We start from the raw sequence: 27,019 nt of genomic DNA on the forward strand, positions 1-27,019 counted from the left end.
GGTCCAGCCTCAGCCACACATTTGCAGTTTTCAATGCCGAAGTGCCACCCAAGAATGGCTCTGCTTTATTTTAAGAGGGCTTCCCTTTCCTCCCTCCCTCCCTCTCTTTCCTCCCTCCCTCCCTTCCTTCCTGCCTTCCTGCTTTCTTCCTTTCCTTCCATCATTCCTCCCATCCTTCCTTCCTGCCTTCTTCCTTTCCTTCTAACCTCCCTCCCTTCTATCCACCCTTTCTTCTATCCCTCCCTCCCTTCCTCCTTCCTCCCTCCCTCCCTCTCTCCAGCTCTGGCTCTGTTCTATCTTCCAACCAGAAAATTGCTGAAGCAATGACTTACACCCTCCAGAAAAAGGAAGGGGGTGGGAGGGGGTGTATGGACAGAGTTTAGAGAGCTACAGCCTGAAAACCAGAGTCACCCAGGTTCTATTCTCTTTGGGAGGCCTGTTCTCTTTGAGAGGTCTTCCCAACTGACCTCTGCAGCCTCTAAAACCAACCAGGAGCCCCTGTGCTGTAATGGCTGCAGTTGGTTTCCCAGCCTGGTCACCTCTGGTCCTGCCCCAGCCACTTATTGGTGGTTTTATAAGTCAATGTCTCCCAGGTGCCTGCTGGCCCACGTGTTTCCTGTCCAGCCACAGTAGGAGGGGCTGCAGCTGGACTGCACTGTTCAACCATCCATCCATCCATCCATCCATCCGTCCATCCATCCATTGAGTCAACATACATTGATTGAACATCTACGGATTCAAGCCATAGCATCATGGTTAAGGCAAGAGTCTAGACTTAGAAGGAGCGAGACCTGGCTGTGTGACATGCAAACTGCGTGGCTTGGGCAAGTTGCCCACACCCCATGCCTCAGTTTCCCCTTCCATAAAATCAGATTGATAATAGTACTGGGGTTTGGGTGAGCTGATGCATGTATCATGCTTGGTACAGGGCTCTACATACAAGGCGCTGTGTTATTTTCAGTCTGTGGCATGCTGGTTACAGTGGACCCCACCTGTTACCTCCTCAGCTTCCATCTCTCCCTTCTCCTTTCCTAACAGAATTCTAAGTTTGTTTAGATATCTACACTAGTCTAAGTCAGTTCTCAAAGTATGGGCCCCAGACCAGCAGCATCAGCACCCCCTGGGAACTCCTCAGAAATGCCATCATTGCAATCCAGTTCACATGTGTCCTGTGCCTATGATGCGCCTGGCATTGTACAAAGCCGTTCAGACCTAGGCTCTCAACGAACCTCCAATGTAGACTCTGTTAAGGAAATTGATGCTCAGAGAGGTCAATTCACTTGCCCAAGGTCACACAGCCAGGAGTGGCAGGGTCACGACTGAACTCAGATTCACCTGATTCCAGAGCCCAAGCATGTAACCAATTACACCACCCTGCCTCCGGAGAAGCTGCAGATCGAGGAGGAGAGTCCAGGAAAGAGAATAATAAAGCAGTCAGGGGGTGCAATCACTCAGAATTGCACAATTAGTCCTGAGCAGGGCACTTAACCAAGTAGAGCTTGCCTAGATTTACAGAGATCTTTTCTCCCATCAGGCCCAGGTTTATAGCTTGGAGGACTGTAACTTCACCTGCTGAAGGATTCAAAGCACCCAGGGGCAGCCTAGCAAAGCAAAAGCAGCGTGAAATACAAAGGGGACCATGAAGTAACAAACCGATAAAACAGTAAGAGCTCCATGCGATGCCAGACCTGTAAGTTCCCTCCTTCCTTCTTGTTTACAAATCCATTTCAGGTCGTATCTGAGGCTGGGCTTCCCCCAAAGCAGACCCTGACACAAGAATTCTAGACAAACAGTTTATTTAGATGGTGATCCCAGGAGGAGTGGGGAAGGCAGACAGGTTCCCACGGTGGGCCCCGGAGTTCAATGCTGCTGGGATTGAGGGATGATTCATTTAGGGCCAGAAAGTTGACGTCTTTATCTACCAGCCCTTGACTGCCCCCAGCCTCGTGTAAGGGAATGGTGAGTGCCAAGGGGACCGGGCTGGGCACGGATAGCTTCTTCTGCATTCTGAAACGTACACGCTTGGGCCCCACTAGGCATGTGTGATTTCGAGAGTCCACGGCCTCAGAGCAATGTCTTCTCATTGCATTTCGACAGAGCTCATTGGGCCTCCCCAGTGCTAAGCAGCACCGTTTTCCTACTTGTCAACGCCACCATGGAGATAACCCAGAGGACATGCACTTAGGAGAGGTCGCCTTACTGTTTTCCTGCCGTACTGGTCTGAGATGTTTCCCCAGAGCGTGGAGCTGGACATCATGCCGACAAAGACTACCTGTGGATGGAAAGACAGGGTCTGTTAGACGGTGACACGTAGCGTCACAGAGAAAAGGAACAATGACATGAACCTGTCATATCACATCCTAGTAACACTAATGAGCCAACATTGGCTGAGATCCTGTGAAGGTACAAACACTGTTCTGTGTGCTTCATGTTATTGTTTAAGCCTCACAACAATCCTGTGGGGTGGGTGATATCTTATCTCCAGGCGACAGAGGAAACCGAGACTCACAGGGGGACGTCCCTTGGCCAGGGTCACACAGGTGTAAGCGGTACAGCCTGGGATGGAATCGGGGGTGTAACCACGGAGCTGGCATCTTGCCAATTTCTCGCCATAAGATCAAAGGTAGAGTTTGGAGGGTTCGAGAAACAGAAGACAGAAGGTTGGGATGAGAACTGTAAGCTGTTTGTAAGAGGAAACACTCATGGAGCGTTCGCGGTGTGCCTTGAATTATCATACCCATTTTATAGATGGGGACCCCGAGGCTCAGAGGGTTAAGAAACCTGCTCAGTACCCCAGGGGGAGAGGGTAGAGCCAGGTCTTAAACCAAGGAAGGCTGAGTGGAGCTTTCATCCTTGTGTCCCATCATTATCCTCTGCGAGTGTGGGACAGCACGCTAAATGCTTTGTACTCACATCTTACCTAATGTCGTGGTGGCCTTACAAGATGGGTGCCATTATCATCCCCATTTTGCAGATAAGGCAACTGAGGCCCAAAGAGGTGAAGGCACTGCCCAGTGCTGTCTGATCCCCAAACTGCAGGCATGACCTGGGGCAGCGGGTTGCAAACGGGGGTTACACAGAGGCGGTCGCTCCAACCAGACATGGCTATTCTTAAAGGAATTAATTTCCAGGTCCTCAACTTCCATACAGACTCTTTCCTGAGAACAGGCTAGGGGTCTTGCCTGTTCCCTGCCCCACTCTCCCTTTCTCAACCACCCCCTCTCGCTTCTCACTACCTCCACCTCACAGGCCAATGCTTTGAGGTTAAACCCTCTAGGACACCTCCAAAGGGACACCAATGACAAGTTACAAATCCTTTTGCGAGTCATCTTGCTTCCAATTCCTTTTTAGTATTTTTAACCAAATTGAAAGAGAGCCTAATCAAGCTGTCAGCAAATTAGATCACTAAAAATAACCTTTCATAAGCAGTTGCTGTGTGCTCTTCAGCATATAACTTGGAAGTTGCTGGAAAAAAACCAAGTGCCATTAGTTTATTGAGTTATTACAAGACTCCTTCAATCCCCCCTCAATTTTTATATGAAACAAAGTAAAAATGAAAAATAGGAAAGGAATTGCTGCTAAGCCCTGTCTCACTTTAATAGAAAGTCATCATCCAAGAATACGGGATGTAATTGGGAGACGCTCCACACCACTCATTACAAGGTAGATTCCTGATAAAAATTCACTTGTGTTTAACAATTATTTATCAAAAGTAATTCTTTCTTTCTTTTTTTTTTAAGTAATGCTTTCTTGTTTCGACCTATTAAGTATTACTAAAAACTATCATGATAACTCAGTGCAGGAGAAAAATGTCAACACTTAAGAGCCTTATGAGCTCAGAAAATTAAAAGCAATAATTTAAAATTTATGTATTCTGTCCCAGAAAATTCTGACAGGTGATAAATGGCATGGTTTCAAGTACAGTAAAACATTGCTATGATAAAATGTGGAGATATGGAATGGAAATGCCAGTCCAAGAAGAAAAGAAGACAAGGCAAAATTTCCAAATACTTCTGAAGACCTTATTCATATTATTTTAAAACAGAGGACAGCAGGTATCAGGTAAGTATTTCAATTCCATTGGGCACATTTTAAAAAGTGATATGAAATTTTACTCAATTTTTTAAATGTTTCAATACACCAGAAATCATCGAATCTGCAACCTGCAATTTAAAAACATTTAACATTGATTGGGGTGCCTGGATGCGACTCTTGATTTCGGGATTGTGAGTTCGAGGCCCACATTGGGTGTAGAGATGACTTAAATAAATGAAACTTTAAAAAAATAAAAACATAAAAACATTTAAGGTCAAAAAAGTTTTTAAAATAAAAATAAGGGGTGCCTGAGTGGCTCAGATGGTTAAGCGTCTGCCTTTGACTCAGATCATGATCCCAGGGTCCTGGGATCAGGCTCCACATCAGGCTCCCTGCTCAGCAGGGAGTCTGCTTCTCCCTCTTCCTCTGCCTCTCCCCACTGCTCCTGTTCTCTCTCTCTCTCTCTGTATCTCTCTGTCTCAAATGAATAAATAAAAAATTCTTTAAAAAAAATAAATAAGAGTAAAATAAAGACATTTAATATCCATTTTAAAATCTATGAGAGTCCTGGGGCCTGCATAGTTTTTAGAAAATTCTTTTCTAGATAACCTAGAGCAAAAATGTTTGAAGATTGCTGTCTTGGGGTGAAGTGTTGCCTTAATCATGTGCTAAGGGATATCGCTGCACCCTGGAAGAATTAAGCATTCCCCGCAAACACGCAATTCCCCCATTTTCCCTCCCCGGAGGAGGAGATCTAGGCACAGCAGAACACCAGTTTATACCACAGTAATTACGGTAACCTTGCACTGTATTTCCTATGACAACAATGTGGGTCCCTCTTATCCTCCTTATGTACATTATGCAGGTAAAGCAACTCCCGCTGCGCTCTAACTTTCCCACAGAAGCTTGGCCAGTAAATGGTCGTTGTTACAGCCAAGAAAGGCTCCACACTGCAAAAATACAGCCCTGTGGGTATGCTTCGGGGGGTGGGGGTGGGGCGGGTATCAGTGCTGATATCAGGCCTGGTTGCTGAAGGCGCTCAAGCCATTCCAGAACAGTTATAGCATTCTGGGAGGTGCTCCTGGTTAGCAATGACTGTACTCTGCCAGTAGCTAGGCTGTGTGACCTTTCGTGAGTGACTTAACCTCTCTGTGCCTCATTTTCCTCAGCTAATAATAGTACCTACCTCCTAGGGTTGTGAGGATTAAAGAGCACAATATATATTATGCATAGATTACATGCAATATATGTAAAGCCCTTTGCACCGTAAGAGCTCAGGAAATGTTAGCTTTTGTACCATTATTATTACCCTCTTATCCAGCCTGACCGTTCCCCTCCCTTTTAGAGGGCTGCCGCTGGACTCCCCTAACAAATATTGAGGGTTCTCCCTCACTCTCCATCAAGTCTTAATTCAGGGAGCAGCGCTCCCTACCATTTATTAAACCTCTACTATGTGTCAGGCACGGTGTTGTTTCAATCCTCAGATCACCCTCGTGTGAGAGGAACTGGCATCTCCTTTTTGCCATCAAGTGAGGTTAGGAGGTTTATGTGCAGGTGGGTTCCAACTTCCCAGCAATTGAGCAGAAAGTCTGGGACCCCAGGTCGTGGGTCCCCTGGGTGGAGCAGTGTTGGCTGCAAACCTGCCGGGATATGCAAGGTGCACAGCGGAGTAAAAGGAAGCTGGGGTCCCCATTGTTTCCAACCAGGGCTTAATTCTTCCCTGCTGAGCCCTTGGCAGCAGCAAGAGAGGGAGACACCCCACAGAACGCCCCAGGGGATGTCCTGAAAGCGAACGACCGCACGACCGGAGAGCTGCAGGGCTGCCTACCGAGGTCAGTAACGCAACCTGCCAGCTGGGGAGTCGCCATTCGCAGTGTAGCTGTGGTGCAAGGATGCTCAGGATCATCATTTCCATGGCATCGGCCATCTGCAGGGAGGAAGCAAACATCGTGAGGCCAGGATCTGCCCAGGGCTGGGGCCGGCTGTGCCCAAGTCCATGACCCCTGGGAGAGCATGCAGAACCGCCCTCTTCCACTGGCTGCTGAGCACCCTTCTGCACATTGAAACACACTGAAAGGTCCGGTAGTTCAAACAGTGTGGTACCACGTGGGAATTGACAAGTAGGCATTTAACATTCTGTGTGTTTCTGTGTTTAAAACAATAGGGGCGGGGCGCCTGGGTGGCTCAGTTGGTTAAGCGACTGCCTTCGGCTCAGGTCATGATCCTGGAGTCCCGGGATCAAGTCCCGCATCGGGCTCCCTGCTCGGCAGGGAGTCTGCTTCTCCCTCTGACCCTCCCCCCTCTCATGTGCTCTCTCTCTCCTCTCATCCTCTCTCTCAGATAAATAAATAAAAAATCTTTAAAAAAAAAAAAATAAAACAATAGGGGCGTTCCCCAAATGAAGTGGGGAAACATTCTATCTCTTAAATCTGAAAAAAACCTTTTGTAGAGGTAGAGAGACAATGATCTTTTCTCTTCAGCTCAATTAAAGACCAGTTTATCTTTGGTTTATCAACCTCAGGCAGAACTGTCAGTATATTTAACAAGGACGACCTTTTAATATATTAACACACACCAGGAAGTCGCAGTAATTACACATTGTGGTACCTTTATGAGACGAGACAGAAATGAGAGACCAGAAGCAGATCCGCATGGCCGTGGGAATGTGATGGATAATGCAGGTGGCTTTTTAAATTAGGGGGGACAATGATGCGGGGAAACTGGAGATTCATTTGAAAAAATGTAGTTTGGTCACCATCTTGCAGCATTCATAAAAGTCAGTTTCAATTGTATTAAAGGTCTAGATGTGTTCTTTGCTAGAGGTGGATTAGGGGATTTTTAACAAGGGATCATAAAACTCTTGAAGCAGCAGGCACATTTTTATTTGTGCATGTTTATCTAGGATGAGCTCCACGGACGACATCATCATCTTATGGCAGCCCTGAGTCCCAAATGGTTGAGAATCACCACTTAATTTAGCCAGAAACTTCAAATCCACCTTGAGGGCAATCGCCAGCTACACTCAAACTCCTGCCAAGGGCAGATCTTCATGATCACCGGGATCTCGAAACATAAACTTTTATTGATTCAAGCAAAGGCTCCACGTGGAGGGAACTATGTCCTTCCTTATGGCCCCCGGAAGACAGCTGGGCAGCATGAGGTTTCCTGGAGACTGAATGTGAGGTCACCACCCCCAGAAATACTTGCCCAAGCCAAGCCGGTGAGAACAGACAGCTTCCATTGAAATTTTCCAAACCCAATGGCTTCCACTGCATCTTCCACCATGAAAGTATCTGGAAAGGAGACAGAGAGAGAGGGGGGAAGGAATGAGTGCATCCTGCACTTATCCTCATGTGAGGGGTTTGGGGGGCGGTCTTACTAAGCCAAGCTTAGTAAAGACAGCACACACTACTTCTAGAAATGTTATCCTAGAGAAACACTCCTGCAAATGTGAAAAGATACCTTGCTACAAAGTCCACGGCAACAATGTTTGTAAAAGGGAAAACGGGAAAACCCAGAAAGTCTATCAACAGGGGTTGGTTAGATAAATTATTATATATATCGTAATCATATATACGTGTGTATATATTCACATTATGAAATATGACCTGCCTGTTAAAAAGAATGTGCAGATATAGGAAGATGCACCCAACATATTGTTAATTAATTTTTGAAAACAAAGCAAAATGCGCAGCATATTTCTATGAGTCTCTTCTGGGAAATGTACACGCCTATGTGTATGTGTATGCATATGGGTGGATGTTTGTGTCGGTGCATGGAATGTATACCAAACTTTACATTACGGTTGCATTTTTGTTGTCTTTGGAGAGAGGAAGGGAGCGATCCTATGAGATTTTAGCTCTCTTCGGCAATGTATTGCTTCCATAGTCAGGAAAGAAAGAAAGACTTTTTAAAAGCAAAATGCCACTGCACTTAGATAGAAAGCTGTCCACATTATATTGTGAAGTCAAAAAGGTAACTGGGGAGAGGTATGCATCGTTAAGAGTGGTCTTTTGATAAAATTAGGTGTGTGTGTGTGTATGTGCGCGCGTGTGCACGCACCATGTAGGAGAAGTAAAATTGAATGTCCACAAATTGTTAACAGGATCATCTTTGAGGATAGCACTCACTTTCCCACTTTGTACCTTTCTCTAGTGTTGAAATGCCTTCCAAAGGAACATGTGTTATTTGTGTGCTCAGAAAAATTAGGATATAATTGATATGCTAAGAAGTGTTTTTGAAAAATGTGGAAAGACCAAACACAATCTAGTAGGCTGGACGGTGTCCTGCAACAACACTGCTGGAAAAACCGGTGAAATCTGAATCAAGTCTGGGGTTTAGCCAATAGCATGGCACCAGTGTTCATTTCTTCGTTTTGACAAATGCACGGTGGCCGGGAGAGTTGTTACCACCAGGAGAAGCTGCATGAAGGGTATGTGGGAGCTCTCTCAACTATATTTGCAACTTTTCTGTAAATCTACAAGGGTTTCCAAAAAAAGTTAATGACAAAATAAAAATACTAAAGGAGCTCCCTGGGTGGCCCTTCTGTGAGCTACCTCTGAGGCTCTCATCAGCCCCTGCTGGGAGTTGTCATCTTTGTAGAATTTCAATCATGGGCCTCTTGCATCAATCATAATTTTCTCCAGAAGTGTGAGCTGGTGTTTATCACATCAGCAGGGGCTGGTTTCCTCCAGCAAAAAAATACTGGGCGGAGAGCAGAGTGAGTCCTGGAGAGTCATCAGTAAGAAGAAGAGTAATACATAAAAGTGCGCGTCTGATTGCTCACCGTGGGCCAGGCACCATACGAAGACCTTGATGTTCACTGTCCCATTTAGTCCCTGTCTCAGCTATTAGTTCAGGCCCAGTCCCAGCTCCCTGTTGCAGAGGAGGACATGGACTTGCTCAGCATCACACAATGGCTGCACTGTAGCTCTGGGAGTTGAGCCCAGATCAGCCTGGGAATAAAGCCAGTGCCCCCAACCACTGCCTGCCCCCCCCCCCAGCCACTGCCTCCTTAGATCTCCTACCCCAGCCAGGTTTTGGGTTTAAGACATTAACCCTCTCTCATGTTGGGAATCTGGGGCCTTTCGGGGATGCGCGTAATGTTTTTGTCCATCAGCATCATGTGTGAAAGGAGACAAAGTCCGAAGGCCCCACCTCAGGTCTCTTGTTTGACCAGCTCTACTGAGAGGAGCACAAGGTCATGGGTCTGAATATGTGCTTTGAGGCCAGATTGCCTGGCTGTGGACCCAGCATTGCTAATTTTTAGCTGTGTGACCCTGGACAAGATACTGAGTCTTTCTGTGCTTCAGGTTTCTCTTCTGCAAAAGGGGGAAGATGAGCATAATAATTCCAACTGGAACTTATGTGAAGATTAAATGGGTCATATATGTAAAGTGCTTCACTCGGTGCCTGGCCCGGAGTAAATCCTCGGCCGATGTCAGCTGCTCCTGTCACCATGGTCATCATCACCCTCATCACCACCAACCACCATCATCATTACACTATCATCACCACCACCAGCATCAACATCACCACCAACATTATCATTGCCATCACCATGATCATCACCACCACCATCATCATCCTCACTATCATCCTCCTCCTCCTTACCATCATCATCATCATCACCACCACCACCACCATCATCATCACCATCACCACCACCATGATCATCGCCATCATCAGCATTACCACCACCACCATCATCATCCTCACTATCATCCTCCTCCTCCTCACTATCATCATCATAATCATCACCACCACCACCATCATCATCACCATCGCCACCACCATGACCATCGCCATCATCAGCATCACCACCACCACCATCATCATCCTCACTATCATCCTCCTCCTCCTCACCATCATCATCATCATCACCACCACCATCACCACCATCATCACCATCACCACCACCATGATCATCACCATCATCACCATCATTGTTGCTGCTGCCCTCAGCTGAGTGTTATGCAATGAAGCTGACTGGCGGGGATTGTGATGTAACTTTATCTGCTGGAGGAAGCCATGTAGGCCCAGCCCACACTTCCAGCACCACCTCTGGGCCCTCCGGGCCCTCCTACCTGCCCCTTCACTAGATGCCTCTGAGAGCACGATCTGGGGAGATAACTCTGGCATTTCAGAACCCCTGACTGTGGTCCAGGCTGATGTCCCAACTGCAGAGCCCTCTCACCGTCAGTGGGATTAGCAAACTCCTTGGGCACAGCTGCCCCATCGTCCAGCTCGACGGCCTCTAGGCCCACGCGGACCCCTTCAATCTGGACCTCATGCTCTCCCGAAGCCGCGTCATCCTCTGACCTTGCACTCTCGCCCGTGCGACGGAATTTCACCACCCTAGAGGACAGAGCAAATCTGGTCATGATAGCTAGAACGTCCCTTCGATGGCCTTGCTGCACAGCTCTTGGGCCCAAGACAGGTGAAAGGCTTTTCCTCATGGTCCAGAGAATAGAATGGATGTGGGGGGAGGGGCATTGGCATTTCTATTGAGTTGGACTGGTGGGGGGTGTGACAGCTTCAAGAGTTGCATATCAGGTCTGCCACATACATTTGTATAGGTTGGGCACTGCACAACTCCAGGGGGACCCTACTCACATGTTAGATGATGTCAAAGAGAATTTCTTTGTTCTAGATGTAAATACTGTTTGGAATCACATGTGTTTCAGAATTTAGATTTGTCTCTCTGGATGGAACAGAGGTAACAATTTGGTTACCTAGGGGTTACATTATGCCCACAAAAAATTGCCCACACAGTATTTTTTTAACTTAAAGTGGATGTCCATGTTTTTAAATTGGGAGAATTAATGTAAAAAGCCAGATTCCTCATGTCTCTTCAAAAAGTAGAGTATCTGGGGAAACTGGCTGGCTCATGTCTCTTCCAAAAGTAGAGTATCTGGGGAACCTGGCTGGCTCATGTAACTCTTGATCTCAGGGTTGTGGGTTCAAGCCCCACATTGGGTGGAGTTAAAAAAAGAGTGTCTGGTCATCTGGGGCCCACATTCCTGTAAGGGAGCCGTGTGGCTAGATCTGTCCTCCCTGTAGACAGGACGCACCACGGTTGATCACAGACTCTTCCTCTCCAAATTACCTCTAGCCGTGAGGGTCTCTTGCCATTTATCCTCATATGTGTTCTGTGTTCCTCTTACTTGGCGCTTACCCATTTGTCTGGCCTTGGTAGGCCTTTGAGTTTGAGACCCATTGACTCCATTTTGCAATACATTCCCTCAAATTATGCTATTTCTTGTTACTCTGGACAAGGCTTGATTTCTCTGAGCAGCAATCTCTTCATCTAGGGGCTCAGCAGCGAAATTCCCTGTGTCCTTCCAACCCCCTCACTCCCAAACACAAAACTCTTGCTGCTGTCTGCCCTGTGCTGGGTTTTGGGGTCACAGCAGAGACAAGATAGAGTGTCCCTCCCATCACAGGGGACAGTGATATTTTTTTAAAAATATATTTTATTTATTTACTTGAGAGAGAGCAAGTGCGAGAGAGAGAGAGCACGCACACAGAAGGAGAGCGAGAAGCAGAATCCCCATTGAGCAGGAGCCCAACATGGGGCTCCATCCCAGGACCCTGAGATCATGACCTGAGCTAAAGGCAGACGCTTAACAGACTGAACCACCCAAGCGTCCCAAGAGAGTGATATTAAATGAGTAATGCCCATTATTATCAGGGCTTTGAAAAAAGAAGTGTGGGATGTCATGGACATGAATGGCTAGGGGGCAAATTTGGGCAATGTTTTAACAAGGTAAAACAGGAGAAATATCTAAGTAAAACATACTGCTATTATTATTATTATTATTTATTACTTAATTAATTAACTTGCATTCTTCCATGTATTTCACCAAAGAATAACTGGGGCTCTGGCATAGAAAGGGTAAACTTGGAGAGGAGAAAACCATAGATGAAATCACAGCAATTTTGTAAATACCTGAACCCCACTCGCTGACAAGGTTGGGGCCTGGAAAGCTTGGGCTAGAACTGTAGCGCAGAGCACTACGGCGCACTGTCGGGTTGAGTCCCACTGAAGCCTGGAGCTAACACTCCATCCCATCTAGCACCACCACCATGGTCCAGCAGCATCGAGCTCATGTCCCAGCTCTGTGCTAGCTCGGTGCTAGCTGGTGTTTTCCATGCACTTGATCTGCTGAGGTTGGGATCATGACCACCACTTTCCAGACAAGAAAAACGGAGGCCCCAGACGTCATGTGACTCGCCCACAGTCACACAGCTCAAGAGACGCGGAGCCAGGGTTCCGCCTGATGCGTGTCAGATCAAACCCTTGTATTCCCAGCCAAAGACAGGATGCTCCCCCTCCAAACCCTTCTATTGCTCCCTACCTACTCTAATTTTTATTCCATAAAAATATTTTGAGATATTTAAAGCATATACAATTATATAGAAAACAATGACAGAAATATTTTTGCTTCTGCCCGTCCAGCTTAAGGACCAAACACTTCTATTAGGTTGAACCATGGAAAATTGCCAACATTCGACCATAATTCAGTTGAAGTCACCGTGACTCCTTTCTGGTTTCCTTCTCCCACATCTTCATGGGTAATGCTCGTCCTTGATCAGGGGTCTTTACATGCATCATTATTCGATTTAATCCTCACAGAAACCAAGTGGTGGTGACTATTATCATTCCCACTGGCTAAGATATATCTAGAGTCACTCTGAGCCTCAGTGTACCTCCTCTCTAAATTGGGTGTGATAATTGTGGCATACATTGGATTCCTTAGGAGCAGAGCCTAAGGTAGGATTTTTTTTTTCAGTTGTGGTCAAGTATACACAAAATAAAATGTGTCATCTTCACCATTTATAAGTGTATAATTCTGTGACATTAAGCGTGTTCACACTGTTGTGCAACCATCATCACCATCCATCTCCAGAATTCTTCATCTTCCCAAGCTGAAACTCTACCCATCCAGCACTAGCACCCCATTCCCCACCCCCTCCAGCCCCTGTTAACCACCATTCGACTTTCTGTCTATGAATTTGCCTACTCTAGGTGCCTCACGTAAGTGGAATCATACAGTATTTGTGCTTTTGTGACTGGCTTCTTTCACTTAGAATAACGTCCCCAAGGCTCATTTATGTTGTAGCACGTGTCAGAATGTCCTTCCCTTTTCAAGGCTAAATAATATTCCATTGTATGGCTATACCACAATTTTTAAACCATTCATGCATCAGTGGACACTTGGGATGCTTCCACCTTTTGGCTGTTATGAATAATGCTATGAACGTGGGTGTGCAAGTATCTGTTTAGTCTCTGCTTTCACTTCTTTCGGTTCTATACCCAGAGGTGGAATTGCTGGATCATATGATAATTCTATGTTTAATTTTTTGAGGAGCCTGCATATTCTCTTCCAAGGCAGCTGCACCAGTTTATATTCCCATCATCAGTGAAGGGAGGTTCCAATGTTTCTACATCCTTGCCAATATTACTGTGTTTCATTCTTTGGATAAAAGCCATTCTAATGGGTGTGAAAAAGTATCTCATTGTGGTTTTGATTGGAGTTTCCCCAAAACTGAGCATCTTTTCATGTGTTTATTGGCCATTTGTATATCTTCTTTGAAATAAATGTCTGTTTAAGTCTTCTATCCATTTTTAAATCAGGTTGTTTAGGGGTTTTCATTGTTGTTGGTATATATTCTGGATATCAGTCCCCTATCTAAGATGTGATTTGCAAATATTTTCTCCCATTCCGCAGGTTGGCTTTTAACCCTGTTGACTGTGTCCTCTGATGCACACAAGTTTTTAATTGTGATATAGTCCAGCCAACTCCAACGCCACGAGTCTTTTTCCTTATATTTTCTTCTAAGAGCTTTTCATAGGGTTAGGTCTTTGATCCATTTTGAGTTGACTTTCATATATGGTATAAGGTGAGGGTCCAACTTCCTTATTTTGCAGGTGGATATCCAGATTTCCCAGCACCAGTTGTTGAAGACTGTCCTTCACCCACATCGAATGGTCTTGGCACGCTTGTCAAAAATAACTTGGCCGTATATGTGAGGGTTTATTTCTGAGCTCTCCATTCCATTCCATCTGTCTTTCCTTAGGCCACTACCACGCTGTGTTCATTGCTGCAGCTTTGTAGTCAGGTTTGAAATCAGGAAGTATGAGGCCTCTAATTTTGTTCTTATTTTTCAAGATTGCTTTGGCTATTCTGGGTCCCTTGAGATGTCAAATGAATTTTATGATAAAGCCTTCCATTTCGGCAAAAATGAGTTGGGGATTCTTGTGCAATGATTTGTTAAGGAAGTACTTCCGTTGGGAAGTGAGGGTGATAGGACCAGGCAGGGGGACAAGCTAAATGGGTAGGTGGTTTCTGCTGGAATCTGATCCGATGGGGAGCTCTGGGATGGGAATTATGCCACGGAGAGGGTCCCACCCAGAGGCCCGAGGGCTGGGCTCACATGGCTCAGGCATTGGGACTTCACCCCAGGGGTGGAGGGCATAACCTCCCAGGTTGTCCCCCAGTGAGGCGGCTCCTCTCGGCTATGGACAATCTTCCAGAACAGACTGCAGCTGTGAGCTCTCAGCAGCCAAGCCTGGAGGCACCTGGGAGCTGAACCAGCCCGGTAAAGGGGACCTAGGACAGGCATCAGCGGCGTCTGCTACCAATAAGCCCCTCTGGAGTGATCATGCAGACAAATCTAAAGCACCGTACAAACATTGAATTCCCCTCCCTCAGAGTTCTCAGATAATAGCTCTCAAACCATACAGCTATTTTTACTGAGCACTTGTTATATGTGCAGAGCTATGCTATAAGCCTTTCACCCTGACAATTCACCTATGAACTAGGTACTGTTATTGTCCCCATTTTACAGATGAGGACAGAGAGGTTAAGGCAGTCATTCAAGGTCACACAGCTTGAAGGAGTTGAGGATCAACCTGGTTGGCTTTCTTCCTATTAGAGCCCTAGGTCTTAATCACTGGGCATCAGTTTCTCTCCTGAGAATTCACATGTGTCTGGGGAATGAACGTGAGGCCTGAACTGAACTGGCCTGTGTAGGAGACTTGTCAGACAGAGGGAAATGTTCTAGAGCAGGAATCAAAAAGCACAGCTTCATTCCAGCCTGGCTGACAACTCTGCAGTTCATCACATTGGTGCAGGGGGTTTGATCTGGATGGAGCCTGAGAACCCCCACAAGGCTGGTCACAATACCGGTGGCTGGGCCCCACTCCCAGAGGGTCTGATTCAGAAGGTCTTAGCCGGGAACTGAGATTTTGCATTTCTGACACGTTCCCAGGTGGTGCTGCTGTTGCTGATCTGGGGACTGATTTAGTGCATCTGAGCCAGACGAATGATTCTGCTGTCTTCCTGCCCCATGCCGATCATGAAGCAGTTGTGCTGAGGAACGGAACCCCTGCTCTGTTGGCTGAGGTGGGTGCCTGCCTCATCCGACAGGCCCAGAACCCCTGAGATACAGACTCAGACAAATGTCCCTGCCACCTGGAGCTGGAGTGTCCCTGAGAGCCAGGAGACAGGTGTCACCTGGGAGCAAAGTCCAGGAGACAGACTGCCCTAGGCCCAGAAATCTGGTTAGCAGTTGGGGTCTGGGGCTTCACTTAAGCAGCCTTTGTCAGCAAGAACACGGTTTTATTCTGAGTATGTATTTATTGGAGGTAGCTTTAGGGGGCCTGCTGATGGAGAGCATAGGCGTATTCTCAAGCCAGTGGTATGCCTATAAACGGAATGTCAAATAAAACCCCCCAAACCATAAGGGTGTGTAGCATATGACAATATCCAGGGTGTATATGTGACCCATTTCAACCTGTCAATGGTTAAATAACAGGCTCCAAAAATTTCTGAACATTTAACAATCAATCTGCTCTTAGAGCTAGTACGAGTAGACCATAGCACGCCACTGCATAGAAGTCCTGAAACCGCTGACACCTGCTACAACAGGGAGGGGTCTTGAAATGTTATGCTGAGTGAAAGAAGCCAGACACAAAAGGTCGCATGTTGTAGGATTCCATTTAGTGAAGTATCCAGAACAGGCAAATGCACAGAGATGAGACAGGAAGCAGATTAGTGGTTGCCAGGGGCTGGGGGAGGGGGGATGGGGAGTGACTCCCTAATGATACAGGGCTTCCTTCTGGGGTGATGAAAATTCTCTGGAACCAGATAGAGGTGACGGTCACACACCATTGTGAATGTACACCCATGTGCACTGCAGCATTATTCATGATAGCCCCAAAGGTGGGAGCAATCCAGGGGGTTATCAGTAGCTGAATGGATGGATAACCAAAATGTGGTCCATCCACACAATGGAATACTACAGGAAGGAAGGACCGATGGGTGCTACAACAGGGGTGGACCTTGAAAACGTCACGCTAAGTGAAATATGCCAGTCACAGAATGACAAATACTGTATGATTCTGCATTGGAGACACTCAGAGTAGTCAATTTCATAGAGACAAAGTAGAATAGCAATTGCCAGGGGCTGGGGAAGGAGGAATAGACAGTTAGTGTTTAATGGGGTTAGAGTTTCAGTTTGAGAAGATGAAACAGTCCTGGAGATGGATGGTAGTGCTGGTTGCACAACAGTGAATATATTTATTGCAACAGAATTGTACACTTATAAATGACTAAAATGATAAATTTATGTTACGTGTATGTCACCATCCAAAAAAAAATCCTCAACCCTTAATACAGCCACCAATGTTACTAGAATCCATTGGTTCATTTATTCAACAAATATTTTATTGAGCACCTGCCTTGTAGCAAGTCCAAAGGTAATGCTGGGATTTCAAAGGTGAGCCAAACAGACTTAGGCTCCTTCCTGTGGTGTTCATAGTCTGCTGGGGAGGGGGGCGGGCATTTAAAAAGGGGTGTGTGTGTATCACTACATATCTATCTTGCACATTGTGAGAACTGCTACAAATAACAAACTGCACGAAAGGCTAGCTGGGGGTGGGGGTGACATTTCCACTCTGCAGTCCACTGAGTAAATGGGAAAGAATTGCAAATAAGTGGGACTCCCTGTCCCCAAGAAGAAACCCCCCAATCAGAAATATAAACAGCCCCGAAGGTATTCATGGGAGATGGAAATATAGAGAAGTATCAGATGAGGGAGGGACATGGACATTTATGTGCATTATCACCTCACTTTCAGGGATGAAGGGAAGGTCAATGGATCACCCTTGACTCTGAGGGGAACCTCACGGAAGGAAATGACTCTGCAGCCTGATAATCTTCCCTGAATCCTGCTTGCATCACACCCTCTCCTCAAGGACTGTCTGGAGTTCCACACCTCGTTTCCGTGGCGGAAAAGGGACCGCTGCGACTTTGGCGAAGGTACTTTGTGATAGCTTTAAAAATTTTAAGTGCTCTGTGCTCCCACTCAGAATTGTGCTGTTGGCAGTTCATTGCAGGGACAGACACGAGTAGGCAATGACTTACCATGCAAACAACGACTGGTACGCGTCGTTAGCCTGCCACGTGTCAAGTGCCATGTTTGTGCTCGCCATTGATTCCCTCATGTCATCCTCGCTGTCACTAACCCCGTTTTACAGATGAGGACAGTCACGCCCAGAGAGGCCGGGAGCTCGCCTAAGGTCACACAGCAAGTGTCTAAGCCAGAAGTTGGCAAAGCCACCTGACTGCAGAGTCCCCACTCCCAACCGCTCTGCTATAGTCCCTTCTGGTGCTGTTTGCAGCACAACCAGAAACAATCATCAGGAGAGGAGTGATTGCGTAGATTATGGCACAGCCACTTAGGAAAAGGTGGAAAAAAAATTTTTGTTTGTTGATCCGTATCACAATATCACAACGGTACAAGTGTCCATCGATCGATGGATGAATGGATAAAGTGTGGTGTGTACATACAATGGAATATTAAGCAGCCTTGAAAAAAGAGGAGATCCTCACACATGCCACAATGTGATGAACTTTGAAGATATTCTGCTAAATGAAATAAGTCTGACCTGAAAAGACAAATATTGTGTGAGTCCACCTATGTGAGGGGGCCTAAAACAGTCAAATTCACAGGGACAGAAAGTAGAATAGCAATTACCAAGGGGCTCGAGAAAGGGGGAGTTAGTGCTTAATGAGGACAGTTTCAGTTGGGGAAGATGAAAAGTTCTGGAGATGGATGGTGGTGATGGCTGCACAACAGTGTGAACGTACTTAACACTGCTAACTATGCTTAAAATTGTCGAAATGGTAAATTTTATCTTATGTATATTTTACCACAATAAACACACACACACACATACACAAGAGTTGATCTGTAAGAGTCAACAGGAAAAGATTGTTGGGGCTTATTATTTTATTTTTTTAGAGAGAGAGTGGGAGCAGGGGTGGGGGGAGGGGCCAAGGGAGAAGGAGAGAGAGAATCTTAAGCAGGCTCCACGCCCAGCACAGAGTCTGACTTGGGGCTCGGTCTCATGACCCTAAGATCATGACCTGAGCTGAAATCAAGAGTCGGACGCTTAACCGACTGAGCCACTCAGGTGCTCTGGGGTTTATTATTAAATACACTAGAAAATGGTCCCGTGATCTAGGTCCTCTGTTACTGAGCTTTAAGTGTGGTCTTGAGCCAGGAGCCCCAGCACCCCCTACCCGTTTGTTAGAAATTCAGAGTCCCAGGCCCTGACCCAGACCTACTGAGTCAGCATCTGCATTTTAACCAGGTCCCCAGACAATTTGTGTGCGTGTTCAAGTCTGAGAAGCACAGCTGTGAAGTATTTGTGTTTCTACAGTCCTAGGTGTTCTGGAAGGATCCCTAAGAAACCAGACTGGTTGCTTCTGGAGAGAAGGATTGTAATGGGGACTTTTTGCATGGGAAGGAAATTTTTTTTACTTTTCATTTTAGACCTTTCTGCAATGTTTGCAATTTTTAACCTGCACATCTATTACTTTAGCAATCTGTACAAATAACAATAGCAACTATTTACAGAGCTCTTGTCGATCATGTGGCATCTGCTAAGCATGTTACGGATGCTTTCATCTGTGGAATGGGAATGACAATGGGATTGCAGGACTGCTATGAAGGTTAAGGGGAAAATCGTGGGCATTGCGCTTCCTTTGACCTGGCCCCGCTCAAATCACCTTTCTGCTTGAGCTCGGAGTATACGGACCTTTGTGAAATGTGACTCTGAGAAAGTGGCTTACCTCCCTGCAGTTGTAGACCAGGATCTGTTCACATTCGTGTGAACAGGCACACCACTAGAAGCCAAGGCACCTTTATTTAGGAAAACTTGTTTTAAGACAGATGTACAGAGAGACCTTTGACACTAAATTACACTCAGAAAAATGGCCAGACTACATTTTGAATTGGTCTCGTTCCTAAAAGTATTTATCAACCATCAGAGCCGAGATTTCCCAAGGGGGCGGGGGTGGGGTGGGGCAGGAAATGTGATACGAAAGAAAAATCGCAGTGACATACGTTAAGTGTATGGGGGCTCTGAAACAGGTTGGCTCACAATTTCTTGGCATTTGTTGTGTATATACAGCATGTAATTTACCAAAATAGCAGAGAACATTTATTTCACATAATTTTGCTATTTAAAGAAGAGAAGGGCTCGAGGAGATGGCTGTCAACTTAAAGGTCTTGTTTGTACCATCATGTAATTTCGCTCCAGTACCTTAAATTAGGGTCTGAGACTCGATTAGGGTATTTCAGATAAGGAAGTTTCTTCTCTTTTCATCTGAGCTTCTGGACTTTGATCCTCTGACTTGATGAATCTACCAAACCAAAAAGGAAGCTTACTCCTAACTGATTTTCACAGGGTGGCATTTAGTGTCCTGTCATGAAGAGAGGTGGTCTGCCCCAGGGGGAAGAGAGTCCAACTCTGGCAAACAGACTGACCTGGGTTTGGATCCCTTGTCATGCCCCTCCGTTGCTGTGTGACCCCGGGTAGGTTACTTAAATTCTCTGAGTCTTCGTTTCCTCCCTGATTGGATGGAGACGGTAATGCCCACCTCACAGGGTTGCCATGGAGACGAAAGGAGTCAATATAGAGGGAGTGTCTCGCCAAGCCTGACACAATCCTTCAGTATTTCAGTGTTTACCGAGTGAGTGCTGACCGTGCGCTGAGTGCTGGGATAGATACCAAAGGGGACAAAAATAATAGATGTGGTCCTTGCCCTTATGGGGCTGGTGCTCTATTTGGAGAGATGATAAACAAAGAAACTGTAATAGATTTGCACATGCATCGATCTTGAGAGGGAAACAAAAGGGGTGTCAAGATAAAGAACAATTGGAGGAAGGAGGAGTCAGAGTAGACCTCCCTAAGGAGGCTGAGATCAAGAGGGCAAGGAACGTGGTGCACAGATGGTGGGGGGAGGGGGAGAGCAGGGAGAATGGCTGGTGCAAAGGCCCGGAGGCAGGACCAAGGTGTGGAGGTTGGAGAGACGGGCCAGATCACGCAGAACTCTGGACACCACAGTGAGGATTTTCCATGTTCTGCTGAGACTGAGGGGCCACCACTGAAAGCTTTCAAGCAGGCAAGAGAGGGTGGAAGATGATTAGAGTTGAGCTTGAGAAGAACTCATTAGGCACATGTTTCCACAAGAGGAGGAACAGATTGTGAAGAGTGTTTTAAAATATGATTTTATTATTATTTAGGTATAGCAAGGCCAGCAGATCAAGAGACGACTGCTGGGGGGAAAATACCCTGTAATACTCCCAGATTGTAAGAGGAGCCTGGCACAGCTCAGGTGCCATAGGGGGAAGCACCTGAGTTGGTAAAAAGGCAGAGGGAGTGGAGGGGAAAAGGTGGGCAAGAGCCCTTATCCTGGCTTACACAGGAAAGAAAAGGAGAGGCAGGGTAAGCAGGCTGGGGACTGGCCAGTTTGAATAATGTCAGCGGGTTCTGGGGCACAGGGGCTGTCTGGTACTTGGCCCTGGGGGTGATGAGAACAGGTGGAGATTGACTCTGGATTGGTTACTTTGTGCACGAACACTGGCAGGTGAATCATTGCTAGTTAACTTGGGGAGGGACAATTCCTCCAGGGTCAGCAAAGCCCCAAGATGTCAAAACTCTAGACTGTAGAAAATGAAAGGCATGCTTAACACAGAAGGATGGCAAGAAAGGAAGTGGGGAGACCAGGGAGGAGGCGGTGCGGTCAGCAGTGTGAGAGGTGATGGCGTCTTGGTAGGGGGACTACAGTGGGGGAAGGATGGAGGGGAGCTGAAGCTCTTGTCATTTGTCCTCCCTCCCCACCACCCCCCAATCAGTAGAGGAAGACATCTTTCCTGGGATATCCATCTGCAAGGCATAACAAGTGCCCGCTTGTTTGGGGAACTCAGTCGGCAATGCTGACGACAGCACACCTCCATTTTGTCCCAAGGGCTCAGCTATGTCACACAGGGGCTTCTTTGGAATCTGAGACCTATTGGCAAATGGGATTAGATGCTGTGGACCCAGAGCAGTGGAAATTGCCAAGATCCCTTAAAATAGGACTTGCTTTTTATTTCCTTCAAGACAAGACCTGGGCACTCCCTGATCTCTGTGATTTGGGAAGCCCCTTTTCAGGGGCTGGACCTCTGTCTTCAAATATTTGAGGTCTGGGCATGTGAAAGATGGTGCTTGTTCAACTTGGACCCCGAAACCAGAGCTTGAGCTTCTGGGTATGGAGAAGAGGGGAGCAGATTTCAACAGTCTGGGGAGCCTTCTTAGGCAGAGAAGTCCAGAGATGAAAAAGGCTCCTTTTGAAGGCAGTGAGTTCACCTTCATGAAAGATGGTCTAGGAGAGTTGGGTATCCATCTGAGTGGACCCAGGGGTGATGATATTTAACATGTAGCACTTCGGTATGCCTACATGCTATATATACTTACTATCTTATATAATCTCTTCAACAACCCTGGGAGGAAGGTGTTATTAAAATCCCCAATTTATAGACAAGTAAATAGAAGCTCAGAGGTATTACACCAATTGGCCCAGGCTCCCTAGAGAGTAGATAGGGTACTACAGTCACTGGCCTAAGTGACCACAGCCTGTGGTCTCAACCAATTAGCTGATGCTTCTCTGAGGCCAAGAACACCCCTAGAGAACTGATTAAAATGCCAATTCCTGGGTCATTCTCCTGACCTAACACTGGTGCATCTCCGCAGAGTAGAGCCCAGGGATCTGAATTTTAATGAGCCATTGATGGTGGCCACAGAAGTTTGAAAGCCATCCCTTGATGCCCTCCTGCCCTGGATTGGGGAGATAAGGTCTGAGGGTTTGGATACAATGGCTTTTAAGGTCCCTTTCATTCCTGAATGTCTAGAAGTCCATAATTAAAGGAAATTTTAGTTTTCTGTGGATTTTGTTTGTTTCTATTTTCCTGCCAACCCCATCGACCTGCATTGATCTTGTTCCCTGGGTAGTGGACCGCTAGTTTATATTCTGGACAAAAAGTAACAGTCACAAATAAATAGAGTTAACTTTTATTAAGCCCTTACCATGTGCTGGTACCTCCACTAAGCACTTGAGACTGAGGCCTGGAGAAGAAAAGATTACCTTCCAATTTAGCAGGAAAGGCAGGATTTGAATCTGGGTCTGCTTGAGTAGAAAGGCCCCTGCACTTGATTATTCTGTGCCATGGCTTCAGTGGAGGGGGGGTGGGGGGGAGAGGTCTGTGCAACAACTTTCCAGGTAGTTTGTCTTTGTAACTCATTCATTCATTCAATAAGCATGCCGTGACGACCTTCTGTGTGTGAGACTGAGCTCTTGTCCTCATGGACTTTACAATCTTTTACCAAAGGGATACTGAGGATGGAGGGATGTGCACAAGTTGCTGGAAGAACATGTACTAGGGTCCTGACATGACTAAGGTCAGAGAAATGAGGTTGAAAGAGAGACCCAAAGATGCTCTAGAAATAGAGAGACTGAATAATTCATTGCCTATACTAAAATACTTTAGAGTTGTGGTTCTCAATGGGGCGTGATTTTTGTCTCCTAGGGGACATTGGCAATATCTGGAGACATTTTTGATTGTCACAACTTGGGGGGATGGATATGGCATCTAGTGGGTAGAGGCCAGGGATGCTGCTAAACATCCTATAATGCATAGCACAGGCCCCCCACCACAAAGTATTATCTTGTCTAAAATGTGAAGAGTGTCAAAATTGAGAAACCATGTACTACAGAGTAAAAGAGATATAATTAATAATTACAACAGAATAATTTCCATAAACCAGGATGGTACCAGGCACACCCATGTAGAGAGCTTAGAATCATAAAGTTGAAAATGCCTTTAAAGCTGGCCCAGGCACCGCTTAAGTCTCAGGACAGTAAATACATTGCCTAAGATCACACAGTGATTCACATACAGATCTGCATAAATCTTTTAGACAGCCAGAGAAGAGTTTGATTGGGGCTGTAAAGCTACTCTCTAGACCAGCAGACCCTGGGATGATCCTCCCCAAAACCTAAGATTGTTCCCCTTAAGTCACTAAAACACATATCCCCTAGAGATGAGGCTGGCTGGCATGTGTTTGAAATGATGGGGTGTGAGCAGCTTTGAGCTTGAGGTTTTAAAAGGTTTTGGTGGGTTGACCTTGAGGATCCCTAGGCTATTGAAATAACTCTCTGCTTTTTTCTTGCCTGTGAAGTGAGTGATAATGAACATTTTCTTAGTGTTCTGAAAAGGAGGCCATGGCTTCTAGGTGATGTTGGAGGTTAAGGGAAACAAATCTAGAGTGGAGGAAGACAAATAACACCAGCACTATTCATTGAGCCCTTACTTGGAGCCAGGTACTGTGCTAAGAACTTCCCAGTGATGACTATCCTGATCTTCACAACAGCCCTGCCATGCAGATACTGCCATTATCTTGACTTTATGGAGGAACACTCAGCCTTTGGGAGGTGAAGTCACTAGCCCAAAGCCACCCAGATGTTTGAACCCAGGTCTGCCTGCCTCAGAGCCCACACTTTTACCCCTGCTGTTGATTAAGCCCAGGAGAAGTCAGTGGGAGATTCCTTGAGGTAATAGATTTAAGTTTAATCTTGACGACAAAGTTTGTAAGAAAGGAGGGAGAAAGAAAGTAGATTGGGCAAACACAGGATAAAGTTCTAACTCATTGTTACAGGCTACAGGGCCCTGTATGACCTGGTCCCCACCATCCTCTGCAGCCTCCCTTGAGCCACTAGTTTCCTCTATGTTCCCTCCACTGGCCTGATTCTGAGATGCAACACTTTTTTCCTACTTCAGTGCTTTTGTCTACACAGTTCCCTTTGTCCATAATACTCCTCAGCCTATCTCTTTCCTTGGATGACTCCTATACATCTCTGGGGGCTCAACTGCAATGTCACTTCCTCAAGGAAACCTTCACTGATCCTCCCCACCACCCCATCTAGAACTAGTCTCACTGCACCCTGCACTTTTCCTTTACAGCCCTTAAAACAATTCTCATAATTATTGGGCAATGATATGTGTTCAATGTCTGCCTCTCTCAGCACCAGTCCAGTGCTGTCCAATAGAATTTTCTGCAGTTATGGAAATGTTTTAGACCTGTGCTGTCCAATATGGTAGCCACTAACCACATGTAGCTATTGAGCACTCAAAATGTGGTTAGTGTAATCGAGAAAATGATTTTTCAAATTTCACATATTTATTTATAAGTTACATTTTATATTGTATATTATACTATAGAAATGATTTCATATCCAAATTACATAATTTAAGTTTAAATTTAAATAACCACATATGGCTAGTGACGACCATATTGGACATTGCAGCTCCAGACTGTGACTTCCTTGAGAGCAAGGACCATGTCTATCTTACTCAGTTGTAGAATCCCTTGTATCTAGGATGGTGCCTGAATGAATAAAATGAATCAATCAATCAACCAATCAACCAATGTAGTCTGCAAAAGTTGCTTTCAAAAAATCATCCTACAAAGGAGAGACCTAGAGAAGTCTGACTTGCACAAGGTCATACAATAAGGCAGAACTAGATACAAAATCTTAGACTCCAGGGGCGCCTGGACAGCTCAGTCATTAAGCGTCTGCCTTCGGCTCAGGTCATGATCCCAGGGTCCTGGGATCGAGCCCCGCATCGGGCTCCCTGCTCTGCGGAAAGCCTGCTTCTCCCTCTCCTACTCCCCCTGCTTGTGTTTCTTCTCTTGCTGTGTCTCTCTCTGTCAGATAAATAAATAAAATCTTAAAAAAAAAACAAAACCTTAGCCTCCAGAATCTCCTGTACATGGTACTGTGCCTAAATGGACAGCAGGTGAAAGGCAGAGGTTGTTTGGGGCCTAAAATGAACCATCCTAGAGCTGTGTGAAGGAGCTCAAGTGTAAGGAGGGACTGTTTCCTTAGGCACCCTCATCCCCTTTTCCCCTCCCTGAACCTTGTAAACTACTTAGTGGCTTATAATATATTAACACTTGGCTTCCCACAGGACTAAGTCTGTTCCAAAGTCCACTCTTGCCAACCCTCTACAGGGAATTCTGATTTTTTAAAAAAACCATATTGCTCTCAGGAAATCTGTTGCCTGCAATCTGTACACAATATACACAGGGTGTGGTTTAAAAAACCTCTAAGTCGTGATTTGTAACCCACTCAGATTCATGTAGCTGTTCCTTTTACTTCACTCCTTTTTTATAAATAGAAGTCAACACGTTTCAGGGCTAATTCTGACTTCATTCAAATTGCAGATTACGATTTTGAAGATTCCAGCATAGGGAGTCTCTATACATTTTTATAAATGATTTTTTGAGATGTAATAATAATATTAGTTAATATATGTTGAGTGCTTTGTGTCTACTAGGCATTCAGCACACATTATCTCACCTGATCGTTACAGTAACTCTGTGAATCAAGGACTATTGTGAGCCCCATTTTATGGTGAGGGAAGCTCAATCTCAGAAAGGTTAAGTCACTTGCTCAAAGTCAAATAATCGGAAAGTGGCAAAGCCAAGATCTGAATTCAAGCCTGTCTTACTTAAGAGCTAATGCTCTTAGCCAGACACAATTTGGCCTTGCTAATAGATATTACATGTATTTATGTGTTAAAGTATCAGAAAGAATAACCAAGAAACTTAACCTGCGGTTTGGGAAGAGAGAGACTACCTTTTATTCTTGTACTTCTTTTCGAACTTTATTTACCCTATGTATAGATTATATTAGTACATTATATTAACATGTGTATAAAAAACTAAATTAATTTTTAAATTTAAATAAATAAAAACCTCATCATTTTTACCTTCTTTTTAATTAAGGAAGGAATTGTCACAATAGTGTCATGTCTATACTTGAATAGATTAAATATAAATGAATCTCTAAGTAATCTGCAAAGTTCACATGCTCTGACATTATTTGAAAATTTATCTCAATAAACTGCCGTTCCAATATGTATTGTATTCTTATTCTGAGTACCAGATTTCATATTTCAATTTCTGAATTATTTTTTTATTTTGAGATAATAGGTTGTTTTTTTTTAACATGATATTTATTTTCAACAAAAGTGGTGTTTCCCTCAAGAGACTTACAGTCACATATGTATATTTTTATATATTCATACATCGACCTCTGGATATTATAACTGAACATCCTTTGGCATTTGTGAAATAATGCTGATTACATAAGATATGCTATTTGTAGACCAATTAATAAAAACTTAAAAGTAAAATTTAATTAAAATTTTTAAATGAAAATTAATTTTACACCGATTGAGAAGTAAACATTAACAATACCCTTCAGTATTCAGAGCCTCAGAGAGCTGTATCAGTCACACTAAAAGTCACTTGGGAGAATTTCTCCGTGGCTTACAGAGGAAAAAAAAAATTTTAAGTCAAGAAAATACACATACACTAACAATGATGTATCCTTTACAACAAATCCAAACAGTGTCTACCTTTACCATCCAAATGGCTAGTGCTTCTAAAAATTAAAACAAAAATCTCCATTAATGCCCCATCCCATAGTCTTGGGATTTGCTTAACAATCACCAGTGGCTTGTAGTAGAAGAAATTGGTAAGCCCCTCCACAAGGCCCCTGTCCTTTCTGTTGCTTGGTTG

General features: G+C 45.2%; 1 protein-coding gene across 1 annotated transcript in view; it reads right to left on the reverse strand.

Annotated features, from left to right (window-relative positions):
• The window catches only part of SVOP (SV2 related protein), a 67,961-nt gene that overhangs the window by 40,023 nt on the left and 919 nt on the right, over positions 1–27,019 (reverse strand). Inside the window, exons 2-5 of the mRNA XM_036085927.2 lie at positions 10,232–10,392; positions 7,243–7,328; positions 5,864–5,962; positions 2,201–2,272 (exon numbers count right to left, since the gene is read on the reverse strand). Of these exons, the coding sequence (XP_035941820.1) occupies positions 2,201–2,272; positions 5,864–5,962; positions 7,243–7,328; positions 10,232–10,392 (418 nt within the window). The remainder of the gene's footprint in view (positions 1–2,200; positions 2,273–5,863; positions 5,963–7,242; positions 7,329–10,231; positions 10,393–27,019) is intronic.

Source organism: Halichoerus grypus, chromosome 13, assembly GCF_964656455.1.
Source record: "Halichoerus grypus chromosome 13, mHalGry1.hap1.1, whole genome shotgun sequence".
NCBI classification, from domain to species: domain Eukaryota; kingdom Metazoa; phylum Chordata; class Mammalia; order Carnivora; family Phocidae; genus Halichoerus; species Halichoerus grypus.